Source organism: Theropithecus gelada, chromosome 5, assembly GCF_003255815.1.
Source record: "Theropithecus gelada isolate Dixy chromosome 5, Tgel_1.0, whole genome shotgun sequence".
Lineage (NCBI taxonomy): Eukaryota > Metazoa > Chordata > Mammalia > Primates > Cercopithecidae > Theropithecus > Theropithecus gelada.
In genome coordinates this window covers 23,699,705-23,722,174 of record NC_037672.1, presented here as the reverse complement: position 1 = coordinate 23,722,174, position 22,470 = coordinate 23,699,705, and the positions used below count along the sequence as shown (strand labels likewise).

Genomic DNA, 22,470 nt, shown 5'->3' with positions numbered 1-22,470 from the left:
TGTCTGGAGTGCAATGGCACAATCTCAGCTCACTGCAACCTCTGCCTCCCGAGTTCAAGCAAGTCTCCTGCCTCAGCCTCACAGTTTTTTGGTTTTTTTTTTAACTCAAATAAGACTGACTCTTCCATTGCTTGTCCTAGTGCCCTCTGTGAGCCATTCTGGAAACAAAAGAATATCCCCAAATGGAGGTTCATGGCCAACTTCATTTCCCTGCGTGCCATTGTAGTGGCGTGATTCACACACTGGCTGCATTCATATATGTGTTTACTATAACAGGCTTTGTGGGGTTCAGCTGGGGTTGGACGCCAGCATCCACAAGCCCAATAGAGCCCTGCATTTATCTACTCCTCCATTTCTCATTCTGTTTCATAATGTGTTGATATTTGTAGGCGACTCTTGCACAACTATTGAGAGATTCTCAGGACCGAAATAAACATCTGGGAGAAGAAATTAAAGAACTTCAGCAAAGGCTTGGAGAAGTCCAGGGTGACAACAAGGTACTGTGAGTATTTACAGGGAGAAAGCTCTGCTGCAAAACTGTGCATTTGAGGTTTATATATTGCACATTGGAAAAATGTAATGCAGCATTTGTTGAAAAGTTTGTTATAGATTTTTAAATTTATAATGAAAATTCGCAGTTTAGCGTATCTTGCCTTTTTACATTCCCTTTATGTGTGTGCATGCATGTATATGTGTGTTTCTCAGTGGCTCTAAAATATTTCCACAACCCATTGTGGAAGTTTCATTCTGTTCAGCTTGGTGGTGAATAACACTGTGGTTGAGGGCAAAATAAAACCCAAATGTTATACTTTCCCCCTTATATACACATAATGGATTTGTGGCTCAGATGATTTGGAATTATTCACATTCGGTTTTGAATTTTAAATAGTCATCCTACTAATTATGTTCGCATAACCAATTTATTTTATTGCTAAATTTGGCAATTTGTATGGAACATTGCTCAAAATCCACTGCTTGGCATTAATCAAACTCCCCTGTTGGCAACGTTAATTATAAAATATGAACTCATAAACTCCCAACTAGACGTGTGCTCTCTCTCTCCCAGCTGAAGCTACGAACAAAAGTACAATTGAGAAAGGAAAGAAAAACTACCCAAGTTTAATTCTGTCCCCCAAAATCATTTCCCGTTTTGCCAAGATTGATTCATTTCCAACTCCTTGCCCGAGGCAGCTTTTGCAACAGAGATGGCTTTGAAAGTGGACTCAAGAAAACTATAGTGTGTGTGTGTGTGTGTGTGTGTGTGTGTGTGTGTGTGTGCGCGCGCGCGCGCAGTGTGTTGGAGGGGAGCAGTTCTTAGGGAACTGTTTTTAGATGTTACCAAATTGCTTGACAAATGATGGTGACTTTCATCATTGCTGGGAGTTGTTGGTTATTAGAAGGAGCCATTTTGAAAAATGCCCACTCTTTAAAAAATGCATAGAATTGCCTGGATCATCCAGAGAGCTCTTCCATAACAAGACATCAGAGAGGGTGCTGCATACTGCTGGCTTGAGAGTCCTGACTTGAGGGCATATATACATCTAGTAAGCCTTCTTTACACAGCTTCTTCTCCACTTAACTGGCCTTACATTTTTTTAACCTCTTGGATTTAACACAAATTTGAAAACTTAGGCTTTACTATTCCTGGTCATGAAATAAAGGGTGGGAAAGAATGTGCAGGAAAGGCTCTAATTAACACTGGACAAGCTAATCCGGCCCCTTGTGTGGTTTTATGCATCATTAAAAGGATTTAAGCTCTGTAACCTAGGTGTTTGGTCAATAATTAAAGGACAGACCTTCTTACTCACTTCCTCAAGTGATAGCAGCAGGGCAAGATTTGCTGGAGAATAAAACAAAATGTATGCAATAGTTTTCTTTAAGCCCATGAGAATACTAGAGGAGTTTATAAACCCGTGAAATACTGAAACATATTTAAGATGTGACTTCTGGAGCCGTGACTCTTCTTGACTGACTGATAACATATTTTTTCTATTTCATTTTTTTTTTCCTGAGCTGCTCCTCCCCTCAGCTTTCCTAAATGTGCTCCTGTCTCATCTTTTGATCACTTTCAATTCTTTTGCCTTTTAGGTATGAGAATTTTAGGAATTGACGTTTGCAACTGACAGTTCACGGAAACAGAGAACAGCCAGGCGTGGTGGCGCACTTGTAGCCACAGATAGTCAGGAGGCTGAGGCCGGAGGATTGTTTGAGCCCAGGAGGTTGAGGCTGCAGAGAACCATGATCATGCCAATGACCTCTAGCATGGATGACACAATGAGACCCTATCTCTTTCAGAAAGAAAGAAAAGAAAGGGAGGGCATGTGTGTGAGTGTGTTAGTGTGTGTGAGAGAGCATGTTTGTGTGTTTAACACTGAGCACAGGTTGTCACAGTCTGAACTTTGTGATCTGCATGCTCTCTGGGTCTTTATTCCTGTACCTGGGCACATTTATCAAACTTTGTCTTCTCACCTTATGTTTAGAATTTAGTGACTCCTATTCATGGCCTGTGAAGAAGTTTGCCTGCCAAAAGGGGCATGAGAAGATGTTCTATTGTTCAGCAAACCTCCCCATTTCAGTATCTGGCCTCTCTCCCTCAAAAAAAAAAAAAAAAAAAAAAAAAAAAAAAAAAGTCTAACTGCAGTGAGCCCTAGAGATTCCATTTATTCTCATTTGCCTCTAAAGTTACAGGGCTGGTTTATTTTCAGGCTCCTGTGAGTCACGATCATCCTTCCCCCATCCCCCACCTAGAGGCCAGATTACTCCTTCCATAATGACACCAGACTTTCTTGAGAACCTCGGAAGCCCCTGTTCCCAGGTTCCTGTGGCTGTGTGGTACAGAATGAGTTAAACCTTCAGGTTTTTTTTTTTTTTTAATTAATTAAGGCACTTTCTACTCCAACTCTTCCATCACTTTCTGCATTCAGTTCTACCTCCTGGTGCGCTAGGCCTCCATGATCATGGTGTGCTAGGCCCCCATGGTCTGACCCCTACTGATTTCTACAGCCACATCCTTGCTCCTGGTCACTTCATACTTGAGCCCTAGAGTACTAATTTCAGCCCCTTTGCTGTGCTGCACTGCCTGTGGCCACAGGACCTTTGCACCTGCTGTTTGCTCAATCTGGAATACTCTTCCCCTTTACTTCCCCTGCAAGCTTCTGTTCCTCTCCCAGGTCGTAGATCAAATGCAGCCTTCTCCAGCTCTTAGGCGTCAGTCCCGTGCAGCCTGCGATGTCTTGCTCTGCCCCTCTGCTCACACTTGCGTGGCACCGCCAGCCCCAAAGGGAAGCTCTTTGAAGGCCGAATTTCCATCTGTATCCTATAAATTAGCATTCTTAGTTCCTGATAGGGAGGTATTTTATAATCTCTATTGAAGGAGTGGAATGGAATAAACGAATGAATGAATAAAGGGAATGAAAAGAAGAGCAAAAGGATTCAAGGAAGAGTAAGAGAAAAAGAAAAAAAGCATGCAAGAAATAAACAGACCAACTGCCATCTGGTTGTCATCAGTACTTTGTGGAGTAAGAAGTAGTTTAGAAATTTGGAGAAAGGAACCTTCCTTGAAAATGACAGTTCTTAAAGATTAACAAGGTTAGAGGAGCCCTCCGGGAAAAGGAGGGCTCACGAAGCCACACATTACCCTGGAAAAGCTTTGCAGAAAAGCAAACTGTCCCAACAGAGGGGGAACTAACCCCAGATACGTGTCTTTGAGGAGCTTCTGTGGAGAGAGCAGAGGGTCAGTTGCTGAGCCTTGGGGGACAAAGGATAAGTGTCCTGCTCATTGGCTGGTTCAAGTCTGTTACATCAAGAATACTTAATAATTGTTGTTTTTGGACTCCTAACTCTGAGGCCAAACAGCAGGGCTGATGGCATCATTTTATGAGTGACTGTTAAAGTGGAAGATTTTTATCTCTGAGTTGCCATTTTAACTGATGACCCTTATCCGTATTTTGAGAAGCCGAGATTCTAGATGTTAAGTACATTTGAAAAACAAGGTGATAGGAAATTACTTGCCTTGGATATTTTAGGGTAGACTAATTTTTCCATTTGTTCAGCTAGAGCCTTGTAACCCTGTGGGCCATAAAGCATTTCCAAACAGCCTCCTGAAACATTTGTTGCCACCCTGGCTCCCAAGCAGCTTAGCTCTCCCATGGGGCAGGGGGCAGCGTTCTTGTGCCAACATGGGCATCCTGTGATGGGGGACCTGTGTGATCGATTACCTCCTGCGATCTCTGTCCAGTGCCCAAGAATTTCTCAGGCTCCCAAACTAACACAAACTTCCAAGCCAAACCAGATGAGAGATGTGAAAAGGGAAACCTACTGGATACCCTCCCCTTCCTTAAAAATTACAGTTCTTAAAGGTTAACAAGGTTAGAGGAGACCTCTGGGAAAAGGAGGGCTCATGAAGCCACGCATTACCCTGGAAGAGCTTTGCACATTGCCCAGAGCTCTCAGTGTATCAGTCTATAAGGAACGAGGAAAGACTCAGGCAGTGCTGGGGCCACAGAGACAGCTGCAGCTCCCCTTGGCCTGCCCCAGAGGTTGGCCTGTTCCTCTTCTGGGCATTAAGAAAAGAATAGATTTAGGGAAAGGGGATCAGGAGGGAAAAAGGGGTCTCAGAGAATTTAAGGATTAATAGGTCAAACAGCAGAACTAGCAGAGGACATTGGAATCACAAATACGGCAGTCCTTCCTTATCTGGGGGATACTTCCCAAGACCCCCAGTGGATGCTGAAACCTGGGTTAGTGCAGAACTTGGTTGCCATCAATCAGAGCCCATTTGTCTTCATGTCTTCTACCTACAAATGTAATGCCATTTCCATCTTCACCGATCATTTATGCACGGTGGCCGTAGCTTTTGTAGTTTTGAGGTGCAGCAGCGAAACTAGCACAGATTTCTTTTTCCTTCTTTACAATTTCATGGATAGAAGATTGGTTCTTATTGTAGATCTTAGCAACCTCAGCATATGAATTTTTTTTTTTCCTTGAGCTGAGAACTTTCACCTTTTCACTTAAAAGAAGCAGTATGTGGCTTCTCTTGGGCATGGCCAAGTTGCCAGCATCACTGCTCTTGTGTTTGGGGTCATTATATTTTTATTGTATGTATGTATGTATTTATTTATCTATGATGGAGTCTCGCTCTGTTGCCAGGCTGGAGTGCAGTGGTGCAATCTGTGTTTGGTGTCATTCTTTTTTATTTTATTTATTTATTTTTTGAGATGCGTCTCACTCTGTCGCCAGGCTGGAGTGCAGTGGTACAATCTCAGCTCACTGCAACCTCTACCTCCTGGGTTCAAGTGATTCTCCTGCCTCAGCCTCCTGAGTAGCTGGGACTACAGGCATGTGCCACCATGCCTAGCTAATTTTTGTATTTTTAGTAGAAACGGGGTTTCATCATGTTAGCCAGGATGGTCTCAATCTCTTAACCTCATGATCCACCCACCTCAGCCTCCCAAAGTGCTGGGATTACAGGCATGAGCCACCATGCCTGGCCAGGGAATTATTAAGTAAAATAAGGGTTCCTTAAACACAGGCACTGCAATACCATGACAGTTGATCTGATACCTGAGATGGCTACTTAGTGACTAAGGGGTGGGTAGTGTAGACAGCGGGGACCCTGGACAAAGGAAGAATTTGCATTTCTCCAGCGAGGCCAGGTGGGATGGACCAGGACACGAGATTGCATCATGCTACTCAGAATGGCATACAATATAAATCGTATGAATTTTTTATTTCTGGGATTTTCCATTGAATATTTCCAGACCACGGTTGACCGCAGGTAGCTGATACCAAGAATTAGGGGGACTACCACTCCCTGAAGTGTGCTCCTGAACCAGTTCTCTGAAAGAAGAAGCCTGACTTGTAACATTTTGCCTTTGCCAATGTCTGTGTGATAGATACTGGTGCCATGACAAATGTCAGGTTACCAGAGTGAAGTCACTGAACTTGGAATATTTGGACTCCAGGAAAAGATAGCTCCAGCCTGCCTCTGTGAAGTGGAGCAGTGTAGTGCAGCCCAAGAGGTCCACCTTTTAAAATTGTCAGACCCAGGTTTATGTTCTCGTTCTGCCAATTATTGTCTGTGGCCTTCGGCAAGTCAGTTTTCTCTCCAGGCCTCAGTTTCCCCATCTGTAAAGTGGCAATAATAATACTTCTCATAGAATTGTTTAATCATTTATTCACATCATTTATTCCCCACGTAATTGTGGACTTCCTACATGCTAATTAACATTCTAGCAGCTGAGGACACATCAAAGAATAAGAAAGACAAGGTACTAGCTCCCATGGCGCTGATATTCTAGTTGGGGAGTAGATAATAAGAAAATAAAATACATAAGTAATTTCATCAGACAGTGCTTAGTCTGAGAAGAAAAGAGAATGGACAATGAGATTTAATGATTTAGGGATGGACTTGCATGCAGTATCGTTTGAAGAGGGTGTTGCATGGTTCATAACACCTAGCAAGCACTTACCAGAGGGTAAGTGTTGCTGTTATCTTTAGCACAACACGCATCCATATTGACTTAGAATCCACTTGTGCAAGAATTCCACCAGAAATCTTAAGATCTTCCTCTCTATTTATAAGCTATTTCCAGTGAACTAGATATGTCCCCCCGCCCCAGTAGAGACAATGATCCTGGTGAGACACCTGGCATGTGGCAGATGGATCCCCAAAAGTCAGCCTTCCTAATCACCAGCCTCGACTTCGCCGGCATCAAGCATTATTGCTTTGGTGCCGAGCTCCTGGGAACTTTCTTGCATTTTGTGTGCCCCTTGTGGAATAAGCATCTAATAGGATACGTCAGAAGCAGCAACTCATGTTCCCATTGGGACAGATGGCAGTTGGTCGTCTTGTCTGTTTGCTTTAAAGATTATGGCACTTTCGTGCAGAAGGCCAATAATACAGTGCGATGTGTTCAAAGGCAAGGAAGTTTTCGGTAGGTGAATGCTCCTACCAATGTCATACATTTATACTTCCTGGGCCCCTGCTGGCAAATTTAAATTTAGCTGTTGTGATATTGCATAAACTCAGGGTTTTGCCCTTAATAATGAGTTTTATGTTACACCAGCTGAAGGTCTTTAGGTACCTCTGTTTTATCTGGCGTTGGTGCCATAAAATGATAGAGACCTTCTGTGAACATACCTCTATTGACATGGGACTTTTGGATGAATTTGGTGAGCAAACCAATTAAGATACAGCTACAAGCCAATAAAGACAGAGCAATGAGTGTGCAGGTGACTAATTAAAGTACACTTCACTGAAAAGGAGTGCTCAGCTGTGGATGTTTGTAATGGTCCAGGATGAGGGATCAGAGAGCTCTTCGGAAGCTGTTTCAGTTTATGCTTCAAAGGGAGCAGAGAGATGTCCTAACCTGCAAGAAACTGAAGTGAAGATGGCACTCTAATGAAAAGCTCGGACCCTGGGGCACTATAGAAATTAATTATGAAGAATTACAATGAGTGAGAAGGGGCCTTCACCGCACCCCGCCTCCCCACCCTATCATGTCTTGTTCTACGTGGGATCTTGATTATGAACTATAGGCAATGCTCAGTGAGTCCAGCAAGCAGCCAGTCTAGTTCAGCAGTCTCTCATGTTTTATTTGTAAGTGAATTGGATACACTTGGTCTTCAGATACCTTATTTGAGCCTGCCATGGCTTACATGAGCTCATAGTCTGGGTAGACCATGTGACCAAAACAGCATGATTTTCAGATATTCATCCCATAGACTGTGAACATAATTACACTTCCTAGTGGAGAACTGAAAGATATCTCTGCCCAAGACTTGTTTTATCATACACCATGTTCAAATTACACACTAAAATAAAAGTAAATCAGAGCTTCTTTAAAACTGCTTGATGCAACACTAAAGATTTTGGCTCTGGGAGCAACATGTGCTGAACTATCTGACAGTAATTCAGGGGCTTCTTAGCTGTGTAATCTTTGGACAATTCCTTGACTTCTTTGTGCCTTAGTTGTTCTCATCTGTACAATGGGGATAGCAGTAGTACTTGCCTCATGGAGGTTGGTTCAGTGCAATTCGTTTCAACACGTATTTGTTGAGGATGGACTGTCTGGTCTAGGGCTAACAGCAAACAATATCAGTGAGTCCCTGCTCCCACGGGGGCTTCGTTCTAATGGGGGCAGATGGACAGTAAGCAAATAAATCATATTTCACAGATTCCGAGATGCACAGTTTTTCCCATTTGGACATCTCTGATACAGTCGGTGTATTGTGTAGTTATGATTGGCATAACTACCTCTTTTTAGAGATGCACAGTGGTGGCTCTTAAAGTTGATGGAGTCTTATATTTGATGAACTGTGGTATAATATGTCAGGAGGTGATAAGTGCTAAGTAAAAAACTAAAGCAGGATAAGGGGCTAGAGAATACAGCTCAGGTGGGGCAGGGATGCCGTTTATATCAGGTGGTCGGGGAAGGCCCTCTGCTCATGTGGGTGACACAGAACACTGAAGGAAGTATGGTGGGAGGGGTCAGATATAGGGACGAGGGGTGTGAAATCCAAAGACCCTGTGAGGGGAGCGAGCTTAGGGAGTCAGGGGCTTGGTACGGAAGGCATGCAGTTTGCCTTTTGTGAGGATTAAATAAAAAAAGTTCTATAAAGCATTTGATATAGAGCACGTTCTCCAGGGGAGCTGCTGTGTAGGAATTGTTGCCACAGTTGTGAAGAGAGGCAGCGCAGCATAGACTTCAGAGCCCTGAACTGCCAGGGCTCAATTCCTGACTGCCATTTATGAGATGTGTGACATAGGCGAGTTCCTCCACCTCTCTCTGTCTCAGCTTCTCGTGCAAATAAGGATAGCAACAATACCTGCCAGGGTGCTTGGTGGACTTAAATGGGTGAATGGGGATCAGCACCTAGGACAGTGCATGGCATGGCACATTAGTGCTAAGTGTTACCTGGCCAAAAACTTCAGGCCCAGGCACTGTGGCCCACTGATTTTAATTTTTATTTATTTATTTATTTTTTTGAGATGGAGTCTCGCTCTGTCACCTAGGCTGGAGTACAGTGCGTGATCTCGGCTCACTGCAGCCTCCACCTGCAGGTTCAAGCAATTCAACTGCCTCAGCCTCCTGAGTAGCTGGGACTACAGGTGTGCACCACCCATGCCCAGCTGGTTTTTGTGTTTTTAGTTGAGACAGAGTTTCACCATGTTGGCCGGGCTGTCCTCAAACTCCTGACCTCAAGTGATACACCTGCCTCAGCCCCACAAAGTGCTGGGATTAGAGGTGTCAGCCACCACACCTGGCCTGGCCCACTGATTTGTACATGGTTCCCAGTGGGTCACAGTGCCCTCGCCCTAAAGCTTTTGGCCAGTTAACACTGGCCTCAGAGCCCTGTGCCAGCTTCTCAGGGGGTTCTCTCCACTGTAAAGAGGAGATGACAGTGTCTGCCTCTGAGAGTTGTGGGGAGCACAGATTGGGGACTTCCTATTTAATAGATCTAAGAAGCATTTGAGGACGGGCTATGGTTAGCCAGACACGGTTGTGGAGGCCAAGGTGTTTCAGTGCATTTGACAAGCAAGGTTCATGCCGTGATGAAGCTCACAGTGGGGTGGACACAAGCAGATGAATGTGATTGTTTCTGGTAAGTATGATGAAGACAGGGAGGCAGGGCAGTATGGGTTGAGAGTGGCTTAGGGGTGAATGCCTCTGGCGATAATGTGCAGAGAAGACTTCTCAGACAGTAGACATCTGATCTGACCTGCATGAGACAAAAGAAGTGGGTTCTGGACAGACCTGTGAGTAGGCTCTTCCAAAGGCAGAGGAAGTGCAAAGGCCCGGGACAGGCATGAGAGTGGCATGTTTAGGACAAGGGAGGGAAGCCGGCATGGCTGGAGCACAGACATAGGGGGATGGTTAGAAATGGGGTCAGGAGGCAGGTGGGAGCAGGTAATGTTGTGCCTCTTCAGCTCTAGTAGAGGCTCTGTGCGGATCTCAGTGCTGTGAAGAGCCACTTGGGGGTATCTATCAGTGGTGTAAGGAAAGCTGCTAGCACATTGCTTGCTTGGACTACATTGGGAGCTTGTTAACTGGGCGACATCCATATACACACTAATGAGTGCGTGCGTGATGATCTCCAGGGTAGGAGACAGAGGATGAAAACTACTGTTTTGATTTGTTTTAAGTGACAAATTATTTTGTTTGAAACTAAAACTGGAATGTCATATAAATCTAGGAATTTGGACTCTGGTGTACACAATAGGTGGCCCACTTGGAGCCTTTTTAATCTCTCACGTCCAGTTTTATTGAAAGTATTTCCAAAAGGTAAGGGGGCATTTGGAGAGGATGTGGAGGAAACTAACAGGAAAAGTAAAGAAATAATAGGCAGGGTCTTGTTTTTGAGTTGACCAGTGCAGTGCCACTCCAAATGAATGTTTAATAAATGCCTTTTGGTGCTGACCTCTCCCCAGGTGAGCTATCTACAGCAGTACATGAGGACTGGGGGCAAGGAAGGTCTAACTTCCACTTCCTGTTAATGATTCTTTCATTTGACCCTCTCAATAGCTCTGGCAAATTGACAGCCACTGTATAAGAACTGTACCTATACCAACTGTAACTGGGGATTGCACTTGGAAAGCTCATGAAGTTACATGGACAGTGATCATTGCATTGTATCTTCCCATTGTGGTAATGTGATCTCCACAGATGGAGTTGTGCAGTGCACAGCCTGGGCAGCCATACATGGCTGTCCTGCCTACAAGATAGATTTTAGTCACATGTAGTCCCCCAGCGTTAGAGAGCTTGCCAAGGGCACATAGCTAGGATTAGTAGAAGCTGGATCTGAATGTAGATAATACCCAGAGAATAGCTGCTCCTGCACCTGGCTGCCTCTCACTGTTGGGTAAAACAGATTCAGGTAAATGAAAATAGGATGAGGTAGAGAATGTTGAGGACTGTGGGAGACGAAGGCTGAGAAGAGATCAAGGAAGGAGCAAGTCATTCCGACTTGGAAGGTCTGGGCAGGCTTCATGGAGGACGGATTGAGCAGGCTCTTGGCAGAGTTGGGGGCAGGGCACCCAGAAGCCATTTTACCACATTGTTTTGCGGCCATGTCCCTCAGCCACTTCCCAGCTGCAGCTGCGCCTCATCCGCAAGCTGACGACTCACACCCATAATTCATTCATAAACATTTATTTCTATCTAAATCAGCAACTGAATGCGTCTATTGGTGGCGGCGCGGGTGCTGTGCAAGGCACTGATCCACTTTGTGGCTTGGCACAGGGAGGCTGGCTGTGCAGTTTTGATGGCGCTGTTTGAGGAAATTAAGTGCCCTGAGCGGTTGCTTCATAGCCATTTTCCAAGGTGGAAAATCAACATCATTTGCCTGCACTACACAGATAAGGTTGGCTCGGGAGCTCTGCTTTCTCCAGCTTAGAGGAAAGGTCGGACTTCCCTAGTGGGCTTCTGTGTGGGGAAACATACATGGAGGAGGATGATGATGATAATTACAATAATCATAAGAGCCCCTAACATGTATTATTTATTAAACACAGTATATACTCCAGGGCCTGTGCTAAGTATTGAAGAGAAGTCCCGTCTTTTTTTACTTAGGGTTAGGTTCTGAAGTCAGCACATAAGAGGCAGAAACTTGTATGTAGCCAAAATTCCCCCGATTGTCCTTTGAAATTGTCCAAAACTTTCATGGTGTATGTATGCTTCAGAATAGTAGTATTATGTAAAAATAGAACAGTGTGACTTTGCATAAATATATTATCAGTCATCCTCTCCCCCTCACTCTCCAGCAGGGATATTGAGCATAGGAATTGGGAGAATCACCCAATGTTTTGGTTTATTTCTCTCTTCCCTCTTCTATTTAATCCCCAAACTCGTATATATGAGTATTTGAACTCCCCTGAGTTCAGTGTTCATTTAACTCAACCCTGCTCTCTCACTTCATGCCTACAGCACTTCTCTGAGGCTACACTTTTACTGCTGTGTTTTTACAGAGGAGGATACTGACACTCCAAGAAGTTCAGACAAGGTCCTGAGGTTGCACAGCTCACAGACTGTGGGACCAGGATGCAGGCCCTAGGTGGGCCAACTCCAGCGCACACCAGCTGTCAGCTGGGAAGCCAGGAGCCTTCTCCCTGGGGCTCTGCTGTCTCCCCTGCGGTGACTTCTTAGACCCCCTCAGCTGACTGCACTTGAGCTTCAGACCCAACTAATGATCCAGCTATTACCAACTTGGGCCTCACTTTTAAAAATAAGTGTTTCAACCAGTCCAGCCCTGAGATTTAACAGCCGATATTGTATGCACATTAAACACCAAATGATTGTTAACGTATTTATTGAAGCTTAACAGGCATCCAATATATAAACGATGACTCTCTTATATGGCTGTCAGACCTCAATAAACATGTTTAATAATTAATTGGCATTAAGCAAACATAATTGTGCAATTCTAAATTAAGTGTTCAGTGAAGCATATTGGGAATAGAAAACCACAGTGTTTTATTACTTAAAGTTCAGGCTGTCAGTATGGCTTTTCATAGACCAAGAAAAATACCCTGCTTTCAAAGACACGACCTGAGCCTCCTGTTGGCCTTGTACTGAAAGCCAGGAGTTGTCTTGTTTCTAGACCCTCAGATCTGATAGACTTTTTTTTAATTTGTCTTGCTGTTTGCCTTCCTGTGTATCCACTTTTGGGATTCTGATGTCCCAAGCCAAGAGTTGTGTGATGTAATAGAGTTTTTGTATATCAGCTTTCAGTGGAATTACCAGTTTTGCTACATATTTGTTCTGTGGAGTCACTGCCAACTACTGGATTAGTGAATACCGAACCATTGCTCCTAGGAGAAATGCAAGGTTAGGTTCCTGTAAGCCTCTGGTCACAACATTTTTGTCAACTGATCAGTCATAACCTTGTTTTATGTGTGTCTGTGTTTCACATCACCTTATTTGACATATACAGTTAATTCATGAACATTGAACTGAGTTCAACAGCACTGTCACTCATGCCTGGAGGAAGCTTCTGTAACACACATATTGTCTCCATCAGGCGCTTCACAGCCTTCTTGCACTGATAACACTTAAGTGCAAGCACATCCAGCCCTTCAGCACTATGTGTGGGGGCCACTTGAAACAGCAAAGTCACCAATGAAAAGCACAAAAATGTGACAAATGTAGTGGCACTCACTAGATCATGAAAAGGACGTTTGTCTACAGTCCAAGGGCTGAAACAAGAAGGCAGAATGTGGCCTTGTTTGACCTCCATGGGAATGTGTGTGTCGGGCGACTGTAATTTTTTGCCACTCTCTGCGTGTCTGACAGTGACCATGAAAGCACTGCAAATATTGATTTTGGGGTTAAAAATAAATTTCAGCAAGTAGGCAGATTCACAAATACAGAATCCATGGATAATGAGGATCGCTTGTAACCAGATTCCAGGAAGTGCAGCCATCTGCACATCTAAGCGTCCTGCATCTTCTGCCTGCCTTTGCACGGTCTGTTCCACCTGCCTGGGACACTGTCCACCCGGTCCCAATGGTGCTTTTGCTCTTGGTAGGGACACAGCAAATATTTGTTGAGTTCAACTGAGTAGTTTTCAAATAGGGACCCAAAGTAAGTGTCATTTGAAAATGTACTTTACTTTTCTTTAGTCATCATTTCTTTCAGAGTTCCTTGCTATTATTTATTATTTCAATTTAGTTAATATTCTTCCTTGGCTTAAATTAACTTCCTATCTCTCACCTGCCCATAAATCCTTCAGAGACTCTGAAAATTAAGCCATTTTCTCGACTGGCAATGAATCCCTTAAGATTCATGCAGGAACAAGGAAAAGCATGCCCCCCGCGGGCACTCCTGCCTGGGTCGGATCGGTGTGACAGTGAAAAACTGTCCTCAGGCTTCCGTTCATATATGAAACCCATCCACATCTGCCCTATGGGGAGGCGTGGAATCAGATTAAAACCTCCATAAAAGAAACATTGGAAAGCGCTGCCATAACTTTTGAAAGTCACTCTTCAGTGGCGATCCTTGGAGTTGTGATGGGCAGGTAGGGGATGCTCTGAGACCATTGGGGTCTTCTTGGGCCTCTCACACAGTTTCCATTGCAACCCCACCTAGAAGGTTTGGAGCTGCAGGTGGATCTTGGCTCGGGAGTCCAGGAAAGCTATGGGTTCTGCAGGGATCTTTTGGAAAATTATGTTTTGGAAGACTGCAATTTTATTCCTGAGGATTTTAAAACATAAATAAAGGCATATTATGAAATTCATGCAGTGAATGAATATTTTAAAAGTTAGAAAGTAAAAAGCAGCTAGCAGCAGTCTCACCATCACCAAAATATATACTTTTTTTTTTTTTGAGACGGAGTCTCGCTCTGTCGCCCGGGCTGGAGTGCAGTGGCCGGATCTCAGCTCACTGCAAGCTCTGCCTCCCGGGTTTATGCCATTCTCCTGCCTCAGCCTCCCGAATAGCTGGGACTACAGGCGCCCGCCACCTCGCCTGGCTAGTTTTTTGTATTTTTTAGTAGAGACGGGATTTCACCGCGTTAGCCAGGATGGTCTCAATCTCCTGACCTCGTGATCCGCCCGTCTCGGCCTCTGAAAGTGCTGGGATTGCAGGCTTGAGCCACCGCGCCCGGCCAAATATATACATTTTTAATATTTGGGTGTATTTGGTCATTCTCTGTGTGTGTGTGTGTGTGTGTGTGTGTGTGTGAGTGAGAGAGAGAGAGAGAGAGAGAGAGAGTTCTTAGTATAATTTTAGTCATACTGCATAGAAGCATTAGTATTCTTTTTTTCCCCCACTTAACGTGGCATCATAGACATGTTCTCTGGTGTTACCTAGTTCACATAAGCCTCATTTCAGACAGCTGCAAATTAGCCACTTGGTTGGTTGCACTGTAGTTTGCTAAACATTCCACTATTGTTAGACATTGTTTCTAGTTTTTTTGTGTTTTTTTTTTTTTTAACTCTTTAAATAACAGTGCAATCTACTTTTTCATTTTTTCCTAAAGTTAGCAGCCTGGAATTATTCTTGGCCCAGATTTTCAAAAGTAGAGTTACTGGATCATTGGGTAGGGACACTTTTAAGGCTCTTGATAATGTCACCTCATTGTGATGAGTGTGGGAGTGTGCCCATCTCAGCAGAATCTTCCAGCATTGGGTTATCATTTTTGAATCTCTGCTAAATTTTAATGGGAACCAGAGTTTGTTTCCTGCCAGTAGCAGTGCTCCACCAGACATCCAGCTTAGCGTGTCCAGGCCTTAAACAGTGTATACATGTGTACACTACAATCTATATTTTTCATTTTTAAACACACTGATGATACTGGCAAGTAATTTCTTTGTTTTGTGCTTTCTCCAGTATTTCTTGAAAGTATCTTACCTTCCAAAAGTTTCTTAGTGTCCTTTGGTTTTTATTTGGATCTGTTTACTCTCTGTCCCTTTTTCTTTTCTACCAATGGAAAATGCAGCTGTTGAGGATGACGATTGCCAAACAGCGGCTGGGAGACGAAGAAATCGGCGTGCGACACTTTGCAGCCCATGAACGTGAAGACTTGGTGCAGCAGCTGGAGAGAGCGAAGGAACAGGTTCTCACTAACGTTATTCAGAGTCGGGGATGCGTTTACACGGCTGGACACAACACACACAAGAGTGGGCCGTGTCCCCCGTTTCTCAGAGGGTGGGGTGGCTGGGATGCACGTTGAATGCTTTTACTTCCTTGGCACTGCACTCGGGTCCCAAGCTGACTCTTGGGTTTCTGGCCTCCAGCAGGCAGATCTGCTCCCTGCCATTGAGTACCATTGTTCTGAACACAACAAGAAACTTTCCTCCTACCCAGGACAGACAGGGAGAGAACAACACAGGACAAACTTGGCCTTACTTTGCAAGTTTCTGCTAAAATGCTGAGCAATGCCTCTTAGGCAAAATCTCAACAAGTGCAAAATCTCAACCCTAGTTAGGTAACATCTAAGAGAACCTAAAGTTCATTTTCTTCCTCTTACTAACTGAAGAGCAGAACAAGATTTCTGGGTCTAGAGTGGATTTGAAAAAGTATGGATTTGTAAGACACTGGCAGCTGCAGGGCATCCTGAAGTAGTTGAGGGTTCAGTTCTGGTTGTCCAAGCTGCTGCACCTCTCCTATCTTAGATATAATAAGTGTCTGGCAGGAAGTCATCCCTCACTTTTAGCTGTTATTGTATTTCAGTGTGTGGCGCTTATGGTTTTAGGGCAAGCGGGTAGTGTTAATAAACTCTCTAAAAATCAGTCAACCAAGTGGGAGGCTCCATCTCTGGCCATAAATCCGGTGCCTGAGGAACATCTTGGGTAAGGGTGCTCCCTGTGGTTTTAGATTGAGTCTCTGGAGCATGACCTGCAGGCTTCTGTGGACGAGCTTCAGGACGTTAAAGAAGAACGGTCTTCCTACCAGGACAAAGTGGAGAGGCTCAACCAGGAGCTGAACCATATCCTGAGCGGGCATGAGAACCGCATCATTGACGTGGACGCCCTGTGTATGGAGAACAGGCAAGTGGCCAGGCCCAGGCCTGTGTGTGGGAGGAAGGCTGGCTCTGTACAGGCCTGCAGGCTGGGAGTTATTTGCAGCCCTATTTACTTTGGAAAAAATTGCCTTACAAGTGAAAAGAAACTTACTCCCCCAAAATGATGACATCAATGCCATGTATTAGTTGTAAAAGTGAAAAAGGAAAACAGCCCACACCTGCACAGCTGCACACGTCTCCCTTCTCTTTCCCTACACCTTCCTTGGTAGGTTGAGAAGGGCGAGGAACCCATAAGAGTTGCTTGTTATTGCCATCAAGGAGAAAGAAAAGAATAAGAAAATAAATTGAGAAATTCCCTTAGCTATTTCTTTTCCCTGAGGCAAATTTCAGTATGTGTGTGTCTAACTTAATGTTATGTCTGGTGTCGCCTCTTCCTGCCTCTCTTCCCAGTGGAATCGTCTTAATGAGAATTATGTGAAAACTGTGTTGATATCCCTTAGGGGATCTCTGTGAGGGCTGTTTTAAAGTGGGGTGTGTGTGATTTGGGCATGTTTGACCTTGATTGCATTCATTTAAGAAAAGGTCACAAACATGCACGTGTTTCTCCTTTCTGGTGAGCAGGCAAGGTGTTATGTGTAAAAGATAGCTCTTCTGGCAAGTGATTTTTGTTTTTTCCTCTTATACTTCAGTGTGTGTTTTTTATTTAGCCCTTAAACACTTCCTAGTTTTATATATTCTTTTCCAGGTATCTTCAAGAGAGATTAAAGCAACTCCATGAAGAGGTCAACCTCTTGAAATCAAACATTGCCAAATACAAGGTAGCAAAATCATGATGACAATGATGGTGATTCACTATTGTGCATCTAAATGTCATTCTATTTTAATTCCCTTTTATGTGCCAAAGATATTTTAGTACTTGCCTGCCATCCCAGATAGAGTCTAATAAGAGCTTTAACTGGGTAACCAGTAAAAACTAAGACTCCAAAACAAAAAACCAAAGCAGCTCTTCACAAGAGCTCTTTCTGCGGCTGTTATCTGAGCAAGGCATGCCCACCCAGGATGTGTTTTAGTGCCTGGTGTAGCCTCTCCACTAGAATCTGGACTTGTGTATTACACAGCCTTGGTCTATTTGCAATTAGGTTTCTTACCCGTTTTCTCTATGACATGTTCACTCATCAGATGCCATTTCTCTCATAATCACCCATAAGAAAATGGTTTCCGAGTGATGAAGAAACAAAGATTGGGAAGGCACAGTCTAAACCATAATGTTCACGTCACACTGCAAGGACAGAATGTTTAAATTCTCCCCACTGTTGTTTAGTCTAATTCCAGCACCATTAGTTTGATAATATCTATTTCTGCAGATGTTAGTTGTAAGTGTTATAATTAGAAAAATCTCGTGGGTTTCTCTGCTTGGAAAATAGATTGATTTCTCTTCCTGAGGGTGAAGTTTTACAGCCATCTAGATACTTGGAAGAACCTTATTTTGCTGGCTTTTGACATTAGCATTTGTTCTCACAAGTCTCCATGCTGTTCTTCCTTTCCATTTTGTGGGGGCCACACATTATACCAGTCTATCTATATGCATTCAGCCAAAGAAGGATATAACTTTTAAAGTTGTATAATTAATCCATAATTTTTAAAAATGTGTGGATGCATTCATTTAACAACATTTATTCAGTTCTATGTGCCAAGCACTGACTAGATGCTACATATCAATTTTAATGTAAGTCTGTTCTAGGAATGACATGTAGGTGGCACATATGTACTTCCTTAATCTGTATCCACGGCAGACATCACTAATTGATCATGGCTCTCTTTCCTTCCAGAAATCACCGTTGGTGCATGAAAATAAACCTAGTCACCATCTCATGTCTATTCAGAAGGAATTTTCATTGCTAGTGACTTCACATGTTAGGCTGCATTCTTGCTTCAGATTTGATTTAATTTAACATGTATTAAGTGCTTTTTGTATACAGGGGACTATAATTGCTATCATTCTGCCATGCACCACCTTTGTTGGGAAAAAAAAGTCTTCTTACCAGGCTGTAAAAATTATAACTCTTGGGCATAGACTTGGAATTCTAAATATTAGGCTAGCACTTGGAGCTTGCAAGGGGTTCTTGTGTGCCGATGAGAGGAGACATCTGCCAGGTACTTTTCCATTGTTGACTTTTCTGACGGGTTTTTATTCTCTCCCAATCCTGTTTTAGAATGCTCTGGAGAGACGGAAAAACTCGAAGGGCCAGGGTAAATCCAGCAGCAGTGCTCTGACAGGAGTCCTGTCTGCAAAGCAAGGTAGGATATCATGCTCCAGGAAAGACCACTCATGAGCGTAAAATACTACAACTGCAAGGCCACATCCCATCCAGGATGCTGCTTTTGTGGCCTGGGAACCAAGGCGGTCCATAGAACAGTGGCTCCCTGACTTCCAAGCGCATCAGAGTTGCCGGGAGGGACTGTTAAAACACAGATTACTGGTTCCACCCCAGAGTTTCTGATTCAGTAGGTCTGGGGTGTGACCTGAGAATTACGTATTTCTAAAAAGTTCCCAGGTGATGCTGATGCTGGTTCAGGGACCCCACTTTGGGAACCACTGCATTCGAGGTTTTTCTAATGACTAGACCCCATTTGGGCATATTCCCCTAGATTGTGTTCGCCTTTCCAGAATGTTCTCCCTTTCCTAATCACCAATTCAGCATCTCCAAGGATGCATTTCGACCTCCTTGAATTTCCCCTTTTCCTGGCCTCTAGGATCAGAAAAGTCTCCTAGCTGCTGAAATCATTTTCTCACATAACATGTGCCTTTTTTGAAGAAGCTTTTATTGATTGCAATTTTGTTCCTCCTTCTCGTCGATTCCAATGAAAAATAATGATCTTCCAGGAACAGTCCAGGGGAATAAATAGCAGCACACTGCTTCTGACACTTAATATTCAGAATTCAGTGCTAAACATAAGTCTCAAGTTGAACATGCTCAGCTGGCCCACTTTTTGGTTGTTGATAGTGCAGACCAGCAACTATCATATGGCAGTCTTAATCAGCACTACAGTGGCTTAAAAAAAAAGTGCTGAGTCTCCAGCCTACATAACAACCAAGGCTCTTTTCCAAGCAACTTCTTTTTTCCACTCAACCAGAAAAGAACACCCTAGAATTGTTTTTCAAAAGAAAACTACAATACTCTATAAAAATGTGAAGTAGCCCATCTAAGTTTAGCTCTGGATACCATATATAGCAAACCATCTTTGAATGTTGATACCCAGTGTTATCATTGATGTGGGGAATGCCAGCCACACTCAAACACTGTGGCAGAACCATCAATCTGGCACAGCCTTTCTAGAAAACCTATGATGAAAAGCATTCTATCAAGAATCTATTGGTATTAGTAAACGAAATCTATGACTCTATGGCAGCGTGCCTGTGGAAAGCCTTAAACTGGCCCCCTTTGAACCAACAAAAAACAATTACAGACATATGCAGACATTTTGCTACAAGATGTTGCTTATAATACATTGCTTATAATAAAAAATATTGAAAACACAATAAACGTCCAGCAGTAGTAAAATAACTCTATATCTTTTTTTTTTTTTTTTTTTTTTTTGAGACAGTCTCCCTCTGTTGCCCAGGCTGGAGTGCAGTAGTGTGATCTCGGTTCACTGCAACCCCTGCCTCCCAGGTTCAAGTGATTCTTCTGCCTCAGCTTCCTGAGTAGCTGGGACTACAGGCGTGCGCTACCACGCCCAGCTAATTTTTGTGCTGTTAGTAGAGATGGGGTTCCACTATGTTGGCCAGGCTGATCTTGAACTCCTGACCTCAAGTAATCTGCCTGCCTCGGCCTCCCAGAGTGCTAGGATTATAGGCATGAGCCACCACACCCGGCCAAATAATTCTGTATCTATACACAGACTACAAAGCAGCCATCCAATTTTATGTTTTAAGGGAAATTAATGATGAATAATATTGTTAAGTGAAAAAAGCAGGGTTTTTTTTTTTCATTTTTGAAAATAAAATTTGTGAGATTTATATTGTTTCTTTTTTTTTTAATGTCTGGTAGGAATACCAATGGTTGTTGTCCTTTTGTTTAACTCTTAGTTTATCTCCCTTTGAAGAGTGCTTTTGAAATACCCAAAGCAGACTTGAAGAACAGCCATTCGGAGTCAGGAAGGACACATAGGCAGGAGCACCTGAGTGACCCTAGGGCAGAAAAAAATGGTGGGAGAAGAAGCAGAAGTTGCAGATGTAGATTGGGGCCATGCTATGGATGGGGCTGGTGGTTTCTGAGAGCAATTTAAGCCATTTCAAGCCCAGCCAATCATAAATGGGGAAACATAGTTGTAACAGCATCACGTGTGAAAGAGTCACAGATGTTTTAGTAGATAGTATTGTCATATTATTCATTAATAGTGTTTTATTGCCAAAGAAGCTAAGGAAATCTTACATTCTATTCACAGAAGTAGGAAATTTGGGATAAAGGAGGTGACAGTCCTACTATGTGCTAAGCTAGTATACCACACTGCAATATCCCTTTATGTATTTATAAGTGGCATGCAAACAAATTAGGAATTTTTTTCAAGTATACACTTTAGAAACTAGACAAAAAAATAATTTTCTATCAGAGCCATCCCTAGATGACTGGAGACTTGTTAGCAGACTCATCCAGGGCAGGATATGCACAAGGGGTGGGTCTCTCTCATGTGGGTCTCAATCCTTCAATTACATGGAACTGTGTATGTTGTTTGGCTTTCATTTTGAACTTGGCCGTGAATGGGATTTGGCAGTTTGTGGAGTAACAAACATCCAAGAACAGCTAGATTTTGCATAATGTACTCTTTCCCAATATTTAGATATTTGCTATTTGCAGTCTGTTATATATCTTTTTGCCATATCTTTGTGCCACCTTGCTATTGTTTGCTTAATGTTTTTCTTTAAGTCGATTTTAAAGTGACTCATTTTACTTGGCCTTATCCTAAGTAGTAGCACCTGTGAAATCACTGGTTTATTATGCCATATATAACCTTTTCTATAATACCTTCAAACAAATGCATAGCTACTAAAATACAAAACATATTTTGAACTTTAAATAATCTCCTAAATTATCTTATCACCTGCCAGGGGTATCACATGGTGGGAAACTGACACAAAGCAAGGTGCTTGGAGCTAGGAGTCATTGTCATTTGCATGGCTGTGTGACCTTCAGCCAATGTTCTTAACCCATCTGCACCTTGTTTTGTCCATGAAATGGAAAAAATCAATATTCCGTAGGGTATCTTTTCCCCAAATTTTAAGACTTTATGTGTTAGTCATTATGAAAGTGTTTAAAATACTAGACAAATGCAAATATTATTATCCTCTTAAAAATTGCTGATAAAAGTCCTGAGAACTTCCTCCTTTCTGTTTAGTCCTCACACTGGATTTTACTTTGTTGTGTTGACACTTGAGGTGGACTCTCAATACCACACAGTTGCATTTTGAAGCTGGGGACATATCATTATCCAGGAAGGATTGACATTGGTTTGCATTCCAGTGTTTCAGGAGAATGACAACTGAGTTATATATTTTGTATCCTATCTAGTTCAGGATCTGCTATCTGAGGATCATGGATGCAGCCTCCCAGCTACTCCGCAGTCCATTTCTGACCTGAAATCTCTGGCAACAGCCCTGTTGGAAACAATCCACGAGAAAAACATGGTCATTCAGCACCAGAGGCAAACCAACAAGTAGGTGGCCTAACTCTTGGGTTGGGGTGTGGGCGCGAAGGAAGTGGGATGAGGCTACCAGAAGTGAATGTCAACCAGGTGGAACCACGGACCTGTAGGGAAGGTGAGATCCCTCAAATCAAGAAGGAAACTCACTAGAATGGTGCTTCTGCTTTATATCAGCATCTTGGCTCTCAGCTGGAGCCAAGCAAGGAAAGAGTACCAGCCACATTGAATGCTTACTCTGAGCTACGCCCTGAATAGTATGTATTTCCTGGGTGAGTTCCATAAAATAATTGCCTGGGTGACTTG

General features: G+C 43.2%; 1 protein-coding gene across 3 annotated transcripts in view; it reads left to right on the top strand.

Annotated features, from left to right (window-relative positions):
- The window catches only part of CCDC149 (coiled-coil domain containing 149), a 104,626-nt gene that overhangs the window by 56,924 nt on the left and 25,232 nt on the right, over nt 1-22,470 (top strand). For all 3 annotated transcript variants that reach the window (XM_025386690.1, XM_025386689.1, XM_025386691.1), the window contains 6 exons: nt 390-497; nt 15,439-15,555; nt 16,317-16,489; nt 17,210-17,282; nt 18,678-18,762; nt 22,035-22,179. In XM_025386690.1, coding sequence (XP_025242475.1) covers nt 390-497; nt 15,439-15,555; nt 16,317-16,489; nt 17,210-17,282; nt 18,678-18,762; nt 22,035-22,179 — 701 coding nt within the window. The remainder of the gene's footprint in view (nt 1-389; nt 498-15,438; nt 15,556-16,316; nt 16,490-17,209; nt 17,283-18,677; nt 18,763-22,034; nt 22,180-22,470) is intronic.